Source organism: Stegostoma tigrinum, chromosome 37 (assembly GCF_030684315.1).
Source record: "Stegostoma tigrinum isolate sSteTig4 chromosome 37, sSteTig4.hap1, whole genome shotgun sequence".
Classification (NCBI taxonomy): domain Eukaryota; kingdom Metazoa; phylum Chordata; class Chondrichthyes; order Orectolobiformes; family Stegostomatidae; genus Stegostoma; species Stegostoma tigrinum.
This window is the reverse complement of record NC_081390.1, coordinates 16,140,723-16,157,575: the sequence shown is the minus strand read 5'-3', so window position 1 is coordinate 16,157,575 and position 16,853 is coordinate 16,140,723. Positions and strand designations below refer to the sequence as shown.

General features: G+C 40.5%; 1 protein-coding gene across 16 annotated transcripts in view; it reads left to right on the top strand.

The window, feature by feature from the left end:
- The window catches only part of dlg5a (discs, large homolog 5a (Drosophila)), a 218,062-nt gene that overhangs the window by 130,805 nt on the left and 70,404 nt on the right, over positions 1-16,853 (top strand). For all 16 annotated transcript variants that reach the window (XM_048563378.2, XM_048563372.2, XM_048563371.2 and 13 more), the window contains 5 exons: positions 1,211-1,343; positions 6,387-6,514; positions 6,645-6,820; positions 11,783-11,886; positions 12,820-12,912. In XM_048563378.2, coding sequence (XP_048419335.1) covers positions 1,211-1,343; positions 6,387-6,514; positions 6,645-6,820; positions 11,783-11,886; positions 12,820-12,912 — 634 coding nt within the window. The remainder of the gene's footprint in view (positions 1-1,210; positions 1,344-6,386; positions 6,515-6,644; positions 6,821-11,782; positions 11,887-12,819; positions 12,913-16,853) is intronic.

The following is a 16,853-nucleotide window of genomic DNA, read 5'->3' as shown; positions in this document are numbered from 1 at the left end:
ATAATACATTTCCCAAGAACACTGGTTTTAATGTAGCTGAGGTGAAAGCCTGGTCCAATGGTATAGCTCCCGCTTTACCCAGTACGGATGCTAGTGTACGACGACTGAGACCCACACCAAACTGAGACACACCCACCTTTCTAAACCTTTTTACCTTGCAGTAGTTTTTCATGGCTCAGTTAACCTTTTAAGGTTTTGCTTTTTAATTTGGCTTCTTCTGCTCATATCCAAGCAGAACCTCCTTCCCAGTTGTACCCTACGTCATTGATATTCACATAGATCATAGTAACTGGATCCTTCCCCCTTCTACTGTAGGATCCTCACCATCTCTGAGCAGATGTCACAAATAATAGCACCAGGCGGGTAACACAGCCTTCTGGATTATGTTTTTGGCTGAGGAGAATGAAGTCTATCCCCAAACTGTCATGTTTCCTATATATTTCTACTACATTCCTATTAATTCCCCACTTGAATAGTTTCTTGTACCATAGTGATGTGGTCAGTTGCCTCATCTAACTTGCAGCAGAATGTTGGAAAATTGCAATGGCTGAGATGTTTTCTTGATCCCCTTCCTCTCCTCACTTGCAGCCAGAGACCAAATCAGGAAATATTACTTTAAGAGGTGGAACTGCCTTCTGCAACAAACAGTTCAAAGATCTTTTCCCCTCCCCATCAAAATGTCTACAACTCAACCTCCAATTCATCATGTTTTACCTGGAGGCCCTGACCCACAGACAGGTTGTTTTAGGTTACAATAACATCCGTTAGTTCCCACATGCTGTAGTTGGGGGAAAAAAATCATTTGTGTTGCTTAATTTATTGTTCTTTATTAACTTACGGTTAATACATATTGCTAATAAACTTTAGTACAATTCGTCGATTTGACCAGTAGCTTCTTACAATGACTATAGATAACCTGAGTTTTGAAAGAAACAAGAAAAATACTCTCTGACAACTCAATCACCAGTTTTTTTTCTATCATGTTACACTGTCATTTTTCTCAGAACTTGGTTAGCTCATAGAATGAGAGTGCAGAAATTGCAGTTATTTTACGTACTTCATAATTTGAAATGAAAGTTCCAAATCAGATGAATGCACAAATCTGCAAAATACAACTTAAATAGTGACATAAGATAAATTGCCTTTTTAGTTCCAGTTTAATATTTTGAGTCTGTGATGAGTATTTTTTTCTAACTCTTCCCTTTTTAAGAGAGAAAATGGAAAACCAGCTGGAGAAAGAGGCCCGGATTCGGCAGCTTATGGCTCATAATTCCCACGATTCAGCCATTGACACAGATTCCCTTGAATGGGAGACTGAAGTAGTTGAATTTGCAAAGGACAGGGTATGTATAAACTTAAAGCATTACTGCTGTGACATTTTTGCTCCTATTGCTGCTCACATTTTATAGATGTAGCACTTGTATACTTAGATTGTACTATGCATGTATAAAATGTTATGTAGCACCTTATACAAAGTGAAACTGTCCATGTATACTTTAACAACAGACTGGAAGTCCTCACTGAATTTTTTTTGTTACATTCTTGAAAATTGCAGTGTAAAGTGAAGGACTAACTTCTATAACAATCAATGTTAAAACTAGTTAGATTCTTGCAATCATTTTTTGCTCTGTATTTTTATTTAACAAAAAGTGCTGTACTCTGCATGTGCAGTAATATGTGTTTCGAGCTAAGAGCAGTTGCAACAGAAAATAATTTACAAACATGGAGGTTAGGTGCTTGTATATTTTACTCAGAAGAAAACAACTGTAAAACATTGTTAAAATAGTACAACTGTAAATGCCTACATTCTTAAACAAAGTAATGTTTTAAAAAAGATAAATTTTAAAATAAAGAAGATATACAATTATAATGGTAGCGATTCGGGCGATTATAAGCAGAGTGAGACAGGATGGGACAGATTAAAAGAGTACACCAGCAGGTAAGGCTCTGCATCTGCATTTGCAACAAAAGGGATAAACAGGTAAGACAGTTATAAATAAATATCTATGAACTGATAATCATTACAGAGCTGGAAATTGCTGGAAAAAATGGGCAGCATGGTGGTTCAGTGGTTAGCACTGCTGCCTCACAGTTCCAGGGACCTAGGTTTGACTCCACCCTTGGGCTTTAAGTCTGTGTGGAGTTTGCACATTCTCCCCATGTCTGCATGGGTTTCATCCGGGTCCTCCAGTTTCCTCCCATAGTCCAAAGATGTACAGATTAGGTGGGTTGGCCATGCTAAATTCCCTGTGGTGTTCAAAGATGCCTAGATTAGAAGGGTTAAAGGGGGATAGGTCTGGGTGGGATGCTCTGAGGGTTGATGTGGACGACTTTGGTCGAACAGCCTGTTTCCCCACTGTAGGGATTCTATGAATCAAATCTTAAAGTCACCAGATTAAATTTTAATTGACTGGGCCCCATCTAGTGGCAGAAGCTGTTCATTGCAGGCAGGTCTACTTGCACTGCTCAATATTTGCCACCAGGTGAAGCCTGCAGTTCAAATTTGGAATGACTGGCAACAGAGAAGGCTGATAACTTTAAAAAAATATTTTGAAAGGTGGGAAGGGGGCTAGGGTGAGGCATGAGAAACAGGGACAGGAGCGGTTTGAAGGCCAGCCCAAATTGTATGTGGGAGGTCGTACAAGAGGTTTGTGGGAAATAATTGAAACTCAACATTAAACAAATACATTGTCCTAATTTATTGGTAAAGTTAAATTGAAACAACTTGATATGTTAAATTAGTGGGGAGTCAATGAGCTTGTGGTATTACCGCAAGGCTATCAGTCAAAAAACTAATGTTCTTGAATTAAGAATAAACTGATGACCATGAAACCATTGTTGATTGTAGGAAAAACTCATCTGGCTCACAAATGCCCTTCAGGGAAGGGAATCTGCCAATGTTAACCAGTCTGGTCTGTATGACTCCAGACACACAGCAATGTGGTTGACTCTCGACTGACCTCTGAAATGGCCTAGCAAGCCACTCAGTTCAAAGGCAACACAGGATGGGCAATAAATGCTGGCCAGCCAGTGACCCTGTTCCATGAGTCAATTTTTAAAAAAAATCAACTTTTTAGATGGAGTTCCCTACATCTGAGGGAGGTGTCCAAGTTCAATCTATCCTTCTGTTAACTGCATCATCTGCGAATATAGCCTCTGGGGTTATTAATATGTGCTGAGTTTCGATTAATTGCATTTTGCAGACTTTCATACGACTTCAGATCTGATTTTGGATTATTCAGTCCATTTTTAATAATGGAAGGCATAAATGTCGATCTGAATATGAATGTAGTTTGAAGAAATGAAAGTTTAATTTGCAATAAATATGCAATATGATAAAGGAGAATTGATTATTTGTGTACTTGGGAATAGATTTAAATATAACTACAGTTTATATTCAAGTCATCCAAGTAGATTACATCAAATATATAGCCCTCATCTAAACACCTGGTCAACTTTTCGAAAAATTCAATTAAGTTGGCCAGACATGGTGAACAAAATAATGGTGACTGCTCTTGATTAATTCTTGTTTCTCTAAATGCAGATTAATTCCGTCCCTTGGAATTGCTTCCAATAGTTTCTCCACCACTGAGGTTAGACTGACTGGCATGTAGTTTCCTGATTTATCCCTTGCTCCTTTCTTGAATAATGGCGCCACATTGGCTGTCCTCTAGTCCTCTGTCACCACTCCTGTGGATAGAGAGGAATTGAAAATTATCATTAACACCCCTGCTATTATGTCCCTTGCCTCAATCAACAGCCTTGGATACATTTCATCCCACTCTGGGTATTTTATCTACTTTTAAACCTGCCAGGCCACTCAGAACCTCCTTTCTGTCTATGCTAATTTCATTAAGTATATGACAGTCCTTTTTCCTTATTTATATACCCATATATCTCTCATGAGTGAACATAGAACATTACAGCACAGTACAGGCCCTTCGGCCCTCGATGTTGTGCTGACCTGTCATACCGATCTCAAGCCCATCTAACCTACACTATTCCATGTACGTCCATATGCTTGTCCAATGACGACGTAAATGTACCTAAAGTTGGCAAATCTACTACCATTGCAGGCAAAGCGTTCCATTCCCTTACTACTCTCTGAGTAAAGAAACTACCTCTGACATCTGTCCTATATCTTTCACCACTCAAATTAAAGCTATGCCCCCTCGTGCTCGCCGTCACCATCTTAGAAAAAAGGCTCTCCCTATCCACCCTATCTAACCCTCTGATTATTTTATATGTTTCAATTAAGTCACCTCTCAACCTTCTCTCTAATGAAAACAGCCTCAAGTCCCTCAGCCTTTCCTCGTAAGACCTTGCCTCCATACCAGGCAACATCCTATTAAATCTCCTCTGCACCCTTTCCAAAGCTTCCACATCCTTCTTATAATGCAGTGACCAGAACTGTACACAGTACTCCAAGTGCGACCACACCAGAGTTTTGTACAGCTTCACCATAACCTCTTGGTTCCGGAACTCGATCCCTCTATTAATAAAAGCTAAAACACTGTATGCCTTCGTAACAGCCCTGTCAACCTGGGTGGCAACTTTCAAGGATCTGTGTACTTGGACACCGAGATCTCTCTGCTCATCTACACTAGTAAGAATCTTACCATTAGCCCTGTACTTTGCCTTCCGGTTACTCCTACCAAAGTGCATCACCTCACACTTGTCTGCATTAAACTCCATTTGCCACCTCTCAGCCCAGCTCTGCAGCTTATCTCTGTCTCTCTGCAACCTACAGCATCCTTCGTCACTACCCACAACTCCACCGACCTTAGTGTCGTCTGCAAATTTACTAACCCATCCTTCTATGCCCTCATCCAGGTCATTTATAAAAATGACAAACAGCAGTGGACCCAACACCGACCCTTGCTGTACACCACTAGTACCTGGTCTCCAGGATGAACATTTCCCGTCAACTACCACCCTCTGTCTTCTTTCAGCAAGCCAATTTCCGATCCAAACTGCTATATCTCCCACAATTCCAAACCTCCGCGTTTTGTACAATAGCCTATTGTGGGGAACCTTATCGAACACCTTGCTGAAATCCATATACACCACATCAACCGGTTTACTCTCATCTACCTGTTTGGTCACCTTCTCAAAGAACTCAATAAGGTTTGTGAGGCACGACCTTCCCTTCACAAAACCGTGCTCACTATCCCTAATCAATTTATTCTTTTCTAGATGATTATAAATCCTATCCCTTATAACCTTTCCCAACACTTTACCAACAACTGAGGTAAGGCTCACTGGTCTATAATTACCAGGGTTGTCTCTACTCCCCTTCTTGAACAGGGTGACCACATTTGCTATCTTCTGCTTAGCATTTGCTAACACTGATGCAAAGTATTCAATTAGAACCCTTGTGCTCCAGCTTTACGCACAAATTGCCACTGTCATCCTTAATGGGCCCGAGTCTTCCTCTAGATATCTTTTTACCCTTAATGCACTGGTAAAATAACTTGGGATTTTCCTTTAGTTTACCTACCATTCTTTCGTGATCCTTTTTAAGTTTCCCCTTACACATTCCAAACTCCTCTAGGGCTTCTGCTGTTTTGAGCCTGCTGTATCTGCCCTAAGCCTGTCTTTTCTCTTTATCCCATCTTAAATGTCCTTTGATATTGGGGGTTCATTGGATTTTTTTGTGCCATCTTTTATCTTTACTGGAACGTAATGGCCCTGTGCACTGCCTGTGTCGTCCTTGAATGTGTCCCACAGCTTTGACACATTTACCTAAAAGTACCTGCTTCCAGTCTACTGTGGCCAAACGATACATGATCTTATTAAAATCGTCCTTACCCCAGTTTAGAACCTTGATTTCAGGTCCATCTTTGCCTTTTTCCGTCACAACCTTCAGTCTCACAATGTGATGATCACTTGTGTGCAATATGTTTCGCAGTGCTAATTCAACCACTAGCCTGGTTTAATTACCTAAAATTAAGTCTAGGACCGCCCTCTCTTTCGGAGCGTTTTATGTACTGGCCAAGAAAGCTGTCCTGGTTGCATTTTAAGAATTCCGTTCTCTCCAAACCTTTCACCTTAAGACAGTCCCAGTTAATGTTGGGTAACTTGAAATCCCTTACTATCACAGCTCTATTAATTTCACACTTCTCTGAAATTTGCCAATATATCTGCACTTTAATTTCTATTGGAATGTTAGAGGGCTTATAGTACACTACCAGCAGAACTTCACGACTCCACAACATTGGAGCTGGCAGTGTCATTTAGGTCTGCTATGATACACACACTATACAGCACATTTGTGAAGGAAGTATTCTGTGTGCCTTGGTGAATCTTTGTTTGTTATTGCTTATCATGCAGTTGTAAATCCAAGAGCATGGAGAAAAAAACAGTGTATTTTATTTTTGATGTAGGATGACATGGATTTGACGGCATTAGGTTTTGATGTAGCAGGAGGAGCTGATGAGCCTTACCTACCTGGAGACACTGGGATATTCGTTACAAAGGTTGATAAAGGGAGTGTTGCAGATGGAAGGTTAAGGTAAGACTAGCAAATTTCTGACTTTTCTGCATCTGAAAGAAAAATATTTTTTAGAAGAAAAGTTCCATTAAATGATACAAAAATTGTCTTTGATGACTTTGTTTACTGCACATTTTTATTTATATTTTAGGGTGAATGATTGCTTGCTCAGGATAAATGATGTAGATCTTACCAACAAGGACAGAAAGCATGTCATTAAAGCTGTACTAAACGGTGGAGGGGTAATTAATATGATAGTTCGAAGGAGAAAGTCTCTGGGAGGCAGAGCTATTACTCCAGTTCATATCAATCTTGTGGGCCACAAAGGTAATTTTAAATTTCTGCATCCAACTTGGTTTCCATTTCCAGAAAAGACACTAATTCACATCGGTTGCTAATCAACTGCTGATTCAAATAACGGATCGTTATGCATCTTTTAAAAATGTAATTGGAATAAATACAAATGAAATTTATGACCAGTTACTTGAAATCATTGTTTTGCTTAATAGTATGATGCATCTCCACTGCTGTGTGTTGTCCAGTGGGTTACACATGTTATTTACTTTTGTAATATGGCTGCACATTTTTGTCATTGACCTTGGGATATATTGAATAGTCAGGAGTTAATAATAAGGAAAATCAAAAAAAGGTATGTTCGTTTACAGCTATAGTTCTGTTAGAAAAGAGATAAATACAGTGAATCTAGGGAGTGTAAACTGCCGCATTGAGGATGCATCATATAAGGGAGATCTAAGGTGTTTAGTTCACTAGTTTGTTGTGCAGGTACGTATTTAGCCTGCATGCCTCAGTGCTTGGGGTCTGTTATTATATAGTCCGACCATATTGCAAAATCTTTAAACGTCGAGTCATGTGGCCATACAGCACAGAAACAGATCCTTTGGTCCAACCAGTCCATGCCAAACGTAATCCAAAACTCAACAGTCCCTCCTACCTGCTCCTGGCCCATATCCCTGCAAACCTTTCTTATTCATATATCCATCCAAATGTCTTTTAAACGTTGTAATTGTACCCGCATCCACCACTTCTTCAAGAAGTTAATTCAACACGAGAACCAACCACTGTGTAAAAAATTTGCCTCATGCCTTTTTTAAATATCTCTCTGCTCCCAGCCTAAGCACCAGTCTTAAAATTCCCCATCTCAGAGAAAAGACAACTGCCATCAACTCTAACTATTACTCTAACTATAACTATATTACAAATTTCTGTCCGATCACCCTGCAACCTCCTACGCTCCAGTGAAAAAAGTCCCACCCTTTCCTTATAACTCAAATCTTCCGTACCTGGTGACATCCTGGTAAATCTCTTCTGAACACTCTCCAGCCTGATAATATCCTTCCTACAGCTGGATGAGAACTGGACACAGTATTCCAGAAGAGGCCTCACCAATGCTCTGTATAACCTCAACGTAACATCCCAACTCCTACACTCAAGGAACTGAGCAATGAAGCTAAGCGTGCCAAATACTTTTGTAAGCATCCTGTTTATATGTGACACAAACTTTAAGGAATTATGTAACTGCACCCCTAGGCCCCTCTGTTCTACAACACTACCCAAGGCCCTACCATTAATCGTATAAGTCCTGCTTTTGTTTGTTACACCAAAATGCAATATCTCACATTTTTCAGCCCATTGACTCATTTGAACAAGATAGCTTTGTAATCTTAAAAATCCTTCTTCACTGCCTTACCAATTTTGGTGTCATCTGCAAGCTTACTAACCAAGCCTTCTGTAGTCTTATCCAAATCATTTATGTAAATGACAAACAAAAGAGGACCCAGAACCCTGTGGAACACAGATGGTCCCAGGCCTCCAGTCCGAAAAGCAGTCAGTCTGTCTACTGCTGTTAAGTCAATTATGTATCTGTTGGTGAGCTTGCCCTGAATCCTATGTGACATAACTTTACTAGTTAGTGCATCATGTGAAACCTTGTCAAAGGCTTTACTAAAATCCAAATAAACAATGTGTGCCATCATCAGCCTTTTTGGTAACTTTCTCAAAAAAAACTTAATCAAGTTTGTGAGACACGATTTTCCTCACACAAAACCACACTGACTGTCCCTAATCAATTTTTGCCGCTCTAAATGTCCATACGCCCTATCTTTTATAATCAGCTCCAGCAGTTTACCCACAACCGCTAGTTCTCCAGTTTCTGCTTATAATCTTTCTTAACCAAAGGTACAGCATTAGTAACTCTCCAGTCATCGGGCACCTCACGTAGAGTTATAGATGATGCAAATATTTCTGCTAGGGGCCTCATAATTTCATCCCTCACTTCCCATGACCTTCTGGCAGAAAATAGATCATGTCCCAGAGATTTATCCACCTTCGTATTCTCTCAAACCTCCCAACCTTCCTCTTCTGTTATGTGAACTGTTTTTAAAACATCAAAGTTCATTTCTCTACTTTCTCTAGTCTCCCATTTCTTTCTCGACAGTAAAAACTAACGCGAAATATTAATTTAGTGTATCTCCCATCTGCTGGGGCTCGATACAAAGATGATCTCCTTGAACTTTTGAGATCCAACTCTCTCTCTAGTTACCCTCATGGTCCAAATGTATCTGTAGAATCTCTTTGGATTATCCTTAACCCTATCTGCCAATGCTATCTCATATGCCCTCTTTGCCTTCCTAATTTCTGTCTCAAGAATGCCCCCACACTTTTTATTTTGACTAAGAGTTTTGAGAAGATTTGTAGCTCAGGTTGAGGTTCTGGATGTGAGTTTGCTCGCTGAGCTGGAAGGTTCATTTTCAGACGTTTCGTCACCATTCCAGGTAACATCATCAGTGAGCCTCCGGTGAGACGCTGGTGTTGTGTCCCGCTTTCTATTTATCTGTTTAGGTTTCCTTATGTTGGTGATGTCATTTCCTGTTCTTTTTTTCAGAGGGTGGTAGAAGGGCTCCAAAACAATGTGTTTGCTGATGGAGTTCCGGTTGGAATGCCATGCTTCTAGGAATTCTCGTGCGTGTCTCTATTTGGCTTGTCCTAGGATGGATGTGTTGTCCCAATCAAAGTGGTGTCCTTCCTCATCTGTATGTAAGGATTCTAGTGACAGTGGGTCATGTCTTTTTATGGCTAGTTGATGTTCATGTATCCTGGTGGCTAGCTTTCTGCCTGTTTGTCCAATGTAACGTATGTCACAGTTCTTGCAAGGTATTTTGTAAATGACGTTCGTTTTGCTTGTTGTCTGTTCAGGGTCTTTTAAGTTCATTAGCTGCTGTTTTAGTGTGTTGGTGGGTTTGTGGGCTACCATGATGTATCTATCATGATACCAACTCACTAAAACAGCAGCTAATGAACTTAAAAGCCCCTATACAAACAACAAGCAAAACGAACGTCATTTACAAAATACCTTGCAAGAACTGTGACAAACACTACATTGGACAAACAGCAGAAAGCTAGCCACCAGGATACATGAACATCAACTAGCCACAAAAAGACATGACCCACTGTCACTAGTATCCTTACATACAGATGAGGAAGGACACCACTTTGATTGGGACAACACATCCATCCTCGGACAAGCCAAACAGAGACATGCACAAGAATTCCTAGAAGCATGGCATTCCAACCAGAACTCCATCAACAAACACATTGATTTGGAGCCCATCTACCACCCTCTGAGAAAAAGAACAGGAAATGACATCACCAAATGCAGGAAATGACATCACCAACCCAAGGAAACCTAAATAGAAAGCGGGACATAACACCAGCGCTTCGTCGGAGGCTCACTGATGATGTTACCTAGAATGGTGACGAAACATCTGAAAACGAACCTTACAGCTCAGCGAGCAAACTCACATCCATTTTGACTAAGAGATTGAATTGAGCAAGGTTGTCTATATCTTAAAGATTCTCGCTTATTCTTGACAAGAACCTCAATACCTTTATTCATCCATTGTTCTTTTTATCTTGCCTCTGAACTCTTATCATCACAATCTTAAACGGCTCCCACTCGTCAGACATGCTTTTACCTGCGAACATTCTACTCCAACTTTTGAAAGTTCTTGTCTCAGATTATTAAAATATGCCTTACTCCAATGAAAAGCTTGAATTTTTATGAAAGACTTATCCTTTTCCATAACCATTTTGAAACTAATAGAATTATCATCGTGAAACCCAACATGTTCCGCCACTTTTACTTCAGTCACCTGCCCTGACTTATTGTCCAAAAGAAGAACCAGTTATGCTCCTTTTCTTGTAGGAGCATCCACATATTGATAAAGGAAATTTTCTTGAGCACGTTTAACAAATTCATCACAATTCAAACTTTTAACGTTAAGGTAACCCCCAGTGAGTGTTTGGAAAAGTAAAATCCCCCATTATTACAACTTTACTGTGCTTACATATATCTGAGATCTCCCTAAATATTTGTTTCTCAATTTCTCTCTTCTTATTAGGGGGGCCTGTGGTACAACCCCACCGAAGTGATCATTCCTTTTTTATTTGTATTTTCTCTGGACGATTTTTCAGAAATACCTTCCCCAGTTACCGCAGTAATGTGTTCCTTTTTCAAAAATGCCACCCCACCACCACCTTTCTTGCCTCTTCTTCTGTTTCTTCTGTCCTTCCTATAGCATCTAAAACTGGGAACATTGAGCTGCCAGTCTTGACCATCTCTCAGCCATGTTTCTGTAATAGCTATGACATCCCAGTCCCATGTTCTCAAATATGCTGAGTTCAGCAACCTTACCTGTAAGACCCCTTGAAGTGCAATAAATGCAATTTAGTTCTTCAGAGTTACTGCATACTCTGACTCTCTCTTGTCACATCTACTATTAATAAACATTGTTTGAGTTGTATACGCAGTGCATATTCCAAGTAAACTTTTGCAGCAGGCAACGCCTTACATCAAAATTTTAGATACTAATCTTTTCCACACCACAATCCTTGATAATCTGGTCTTAAAATCTTTCGTAACTATTCTTATATGCAGCCTTGTCCTGTTTGAAGTATTTTGGACTGGAAAGTTGGGAACTGCTGTTGGAGAAATACTAAATCAGCACACCTAGATCTTGAACTTCCCAGGACCTCAGGTTGTAAATCTAATGAGAACATTAAGTTGTATTTTATGAGGCCCATAAGTCACCATTGCATCTGCCTAATGAGCTCTGAATACAAACAGAACACACAGGCCTCTTGTATACCAAAAAACTAATTATCTTGCCAACCATATTTGACAGTATTTTAAAGTAGAAAGGCTTGTTTTGATGTTTGAATGTAGGATAAATAGCCTATGCTGTACCAATTTTGCATTTCTATCTTTTACAGACATTGGAATCAGCTTGGAGACTGGAGTGTATGTAGCTACTGTTGTTCCTGGCAGCTCTGCTGCTAGAGAAGGATCCTTAACGGTGGGAGACAGACTGATTACAGTTAGTAGTCTGAATTTACAACTATACCTAAAGTATAAGGCAGGTTTTCCCTCTGGCAAAGTAACTTGTTAGGGTGCAGCATGTTGTAGTTGGGAGCAAAAGAACACAGTTTCTGTGTCCCTCATGTCATTGAGTTTCCAATCTCTTGAACACTACTGAAGAAGGTAGCAAGTAAAGCTAGTCATCCTTTCAATTAGTATGTGACATACAGGAGAAGCTTACAGCACCAGGTAATCATCATGTGCATAACGTGAAACATCTGTATTGGTGAAAGGTTTGAGTGAACATTTTTCAATACTGGGAAGATTTTGTCAATGTCGGGTAATTATTAATAAGCACTGTAGGGCATGTAATAGCAAGATCTCTTTTGGAGTACAAAATCTAGAAGAACAGATCGTTTAGAAAAGGTGTTAGCAAAATGTGACTTCAGGTGATTGAAATGCAAAGAAAGATCTGGTGAGCACACCACCTGCAAAATCTACTGTATCCACTCATCATTCTCACTGGAACCTGGAAGCTATTCCTTAAGTGTAACTGGGTCAAACTTCTGGAACACTCCCTGACAGTACTGTGGGAGTGCCTACGTCAAATGGACTGCAGTGCTTCAAGAATACAGCTCACCATCACCTTCTCAAGGGCAGCTATGCATGGGCCAAAAATGTGTAGCCCAACCAACGGCACCACATGCCATGAATTAATTGAAAGCACAGCTCAAGCAACCAACATAGCTTTATTTTAAAGAAAATGCGAAGGGGAGACTTAATACAAATATGGATGTTGTGGAATTAAGCAGATTAATTACATAAGAAAGCAGCATAACTCATAAACTTAATTTTCATGACTAATCAAATATTGAAAACATGTAAGTTGTATTTGAACTCTTATAGTTGGTGTTAATGTGCTTGATTATTAATTAGTCTTTCTCTTTCACAGATAAATGGTATTGCACTAGAAAACAAGTCACTGACGGAATGTGAAGCTTTGTTGCGAAATTGCAGGGATTCTGTCAGTCTTTCACTGATGAAGGTATAGTTGATAGAAACCTAGGAAAAAAGCCGCAGGAGTAGGCAATTCAGATCTTGGAGTCTAATGCTCCATTAAATGTGACCATTGTTGATGAACCAATTCAGTATCTTTTTCTCAGATAACGAAGTGTGGAGCTGGGTGAACACAGCAGGCCAAGCAGCATATTAGGAGCACAAAAGCTGACATTTTGGGCCTAGCTCCTTCATCAGAAAAGAGGGGGTGGGAGAGGGTTCTGAAATAAATAGGGAGAGAGGGGGAGGCAGATCAAAGATGGATGGAGGCAAAGATAGGTGGAGTGGACACAGACAAATTAAAGGGGCGGGGCTGGAGCTTGTGGAGGTAGGGAGGGGATAGGTCAGTCTGGGGAGGATGGACACGTCAAAGGGGCGGGGATGAGTTTAGAAGGTACGAAATGGAAGTTTGACTTGAGGTGGGAGGAGGGGATAGGTGACAGGAAGAACAGGTTAGGGAGGCGGAGACAAGCTTGGCTGGTTTTGGGATGCAGTGGGGGAAGGGGAGATTTTGAAGCTGGTGAAATCCACATTGATACCATTGGGCTGCAGGGTTCCCAAGCAGAATATGAGTTGCTGTTCCTGCAACCTTTGGGTGGCATCATTGTGGCACTGCAGGAGGCCCAAGATGGACATATCATCCAAGGAATGGGAGGGGGAATTGAAATGGTTCGCGACTGGGAGATGCATTTGTTTATTGTGAACCGAGGGTTGGTGTTCTGCAAAGCGGTCGCCAAGCCTCTGTTTGGTTTCCCTGATGTAGAGGAAGCCACAACGAGTTCAGTGGATGCAATATACCACAGTATACCACCCCTCCCATTTCTTGGATGACATGTCCATCCTGGGCCTTCTGCAGTGCCACAACGTTGCCACCCGAAGGTTGCAGGAACAGCAACTCATATTCCGCTTGTGAACCCTGCAGCCCAATGGTATCAATGTGGATTTCACAAGCTTCAAAATCTCCCCTCCCCCCACTGCATCCCAAAACCAGCCCAACTCGTCCCCACATCCCTAACCTGTTCTTCCTCTCACCTATGCCCTCCTCCCACTTCAAGCCGCACCTCCATTTCCTACCTTCTAATCTCATCCCGCCCCCTTGACCTGTCCTCCCCAGGCTGACCTATCCCCTCCTACACTCACCTCTACAGGCTCCATCCCCGCCCCTTTAACTAGTCTGTCTCTTCTCCTCTATCCATCTTCGATCCGCCTTCCCCTCTCTCCCTATTTATTTCAAAACCCACTTCCCCCTCCCCCTTTTCTGATGAAGGGTCTAGGCCCAAAACATCAGCTTTTGTGCTCCTAAGATTCTGCTTGGCCTGCTGTGTTCATCCAGCTCCATACTTTGTTACCTCGGATTGTCCAGCATCTGCAGTTCCCATTATCTCTGATACAGTTATCTTTTTCTCTGTCTCTATACCGTTTGATCCCTTTAGTCGTAAGGGCTATATATAACTCCTTGAAAGTGCTGAATTTATTTCATGATACAAGTGATTTTCACTAAGAAATACCGAGCCCTCCACGTGTACAGTACTGTATTTCAATCTGAGCAATGTTTCTCCCAAAAAAACATGTGCAGGTACCTAACTTTAATTTTAACATTGACTGTAATGGGAAGCAATGCTTCATTTAAGTTGTTTCGCTTAAAGTTGTTGCATTCAACATCTAAATTTTAGGAATGCAACCACAACTTTACTTGAGGCCTTCCTGGACTCAATTCAGTCACACTTGTGTGGCATGTTTCTGCAGCAATAGCTATCAAAACAGCTCAATGTTGCTAAGAGAGCTGGTTATTGATATTTTATATCTTTCAAGTGGTCGAAGAGTGCAATTGAAATGATTCTTTGTAAAGCATAGAATGTTAGCTTTAACTCATTCAATTGTTTCTTTTTAAATAAAATGACCACCTGAATCTCTAAATCTAGTTTAGAAAATTGAAAGTCTGGCTTGCATCTGTAACCCCTTGAATAACCTCCCTCTTTAAGTGAGTAAAGATGCAGTGCACCCCAGCCCCTGAACAAAGTACAATTTTTGACAGCATAATGGATATTATGGACAGCCAGTGTTCAAGAGGGTGGCTCACCACCACCTTATTAAAGATCATCAGTATGGGCAAAAAATGCTGGCATAGCCAATGATACCCACATCCCATGAGCAGATTTTTAAAAAGTGTTGATATACGGTGAAAGTGAATTCAGACGAGAAAGGGAAACAGAACCATTAGACTTTGGAGCAGAAGAATGCTGTTTAGCCCATAAAATCCTTCTGCGACTCAATGAGATCATGGCTGATTTGCTAATCCTCAACTCAACATTTCTGCCTTAACACCATTGCCCTCAATTCCCTTACTGATTAAAAATCTGTCTTATTTAGAAATGACCTTTTAGTATACATAACAACCCAGCCTCAATAGCCTTCTATGGTATAGAATTCCAGTTTCGCCACCCTTTTGACAGAAGAAATTCATCCTCCTCACTGCTTTAAATCGCGATCCCTTACTCTGAGATTCTGCCCCATAGTTCTAGACAATACCAGAAGGTGAAACAACCTGTCCACATCTATTCTATCGAGCCCCCTAATTGTATGTTTCAATAATGTCTCCTCTCATTTTTCTAAACTCAGATGGGTTTAAGCTCAACCCAATCTTATAACAAAATTCCTCCATTCCCAGGATCAGTCTAGTGAACTTTCTGTATTTCTATTTTTGGAATGCTATTAATGTCCTGTATTGAAGAAATTTAACTGCTCTGGCAAAGTCCCCATTTAACACATAAGTTATTTACAATTAGATGCAGAAAGATACAATGGACGATATCCATAACCCAGTACACCTCAGTTGCCTGCTATATGACCATTACATTCTCCATCCTTTGGAGTGAGGTCATGCTATACTGGTGGTTACATCACAAGATTACACCTTCAGGTTAAAATGATTTTCCAGAGTAAACTACAGAGAACCCAGATCTCTAGTCCATTTGTTGTATGACCTTTGAGAATGGACGATCCATTTAGAAATCCTTTAATACAGCGATCATTTAACGTTATAATCCTGAGCCAGAACACCAATTTTATGTTACAGTTTTACTTCAAAGCAGACAAAATGAGAGATTCCAAGTATTTACTAAGAGAATAAAGACACAAGATTCCAGGATATGGAATAGAACAAAATAAAGTTAACTGTGCTAACTTGGAACAGTAATACAATTTAGAATAGCAATACAGTTTACAATGTATGTACAGTTTGTACACTAACATCCAGAATTAACACAATATAGATAATAAACAAACACTAGTCAAATACCATACATAGTAAATCAACAGCAAATGTGGTCAAGACAGATCCAAATGAATTTCTCAGCAATCTCCCAAGCATTAGTGATACTGTGGGTCTCTAAATCTCATTGAAACTTTGTCATCTCTGCAAGTGTTTCCAGTTGAGCAACTAGTTTTGGAACTTACTCAAAAGCAGATCTATCACAGACTCGCCCAACAACTGTTCACATCTAGTAGTTTGCTCTCCTTTCTTGGAACTGGGTTCACTGCCTATCCACAGGCACAATTCCAGCTTGCCTGCAGCAACTAGCTTCACCAATCTAATATAACTTCTGGCTTCTCCAATCGTTCTCAGCTGCATCAAGCACGCATTGCTTTTGGGCTTTCTTCATCTCCACTCTCAGCTGCAATGAACTCTTAATGGCTCAGAGGCTTCTTATGAGCTCCCACGTTTCCCAGAGCTTTTCCTGAACCCTAACTTGAAACAGTTAGCCTCACCTACTGGAAGTACTCTACTTTGGAATGGATCTTCATTGTCCTAAACACCGGACCAGCAGCCTCAAAGCCTGGAATGTTAGCATCCACTGCCTCTAATTTACTGTTGAAAAATGACTGTTCGGTAATCCTCAACAGTTCTGAGTGACCTATTGAAAACCTCAC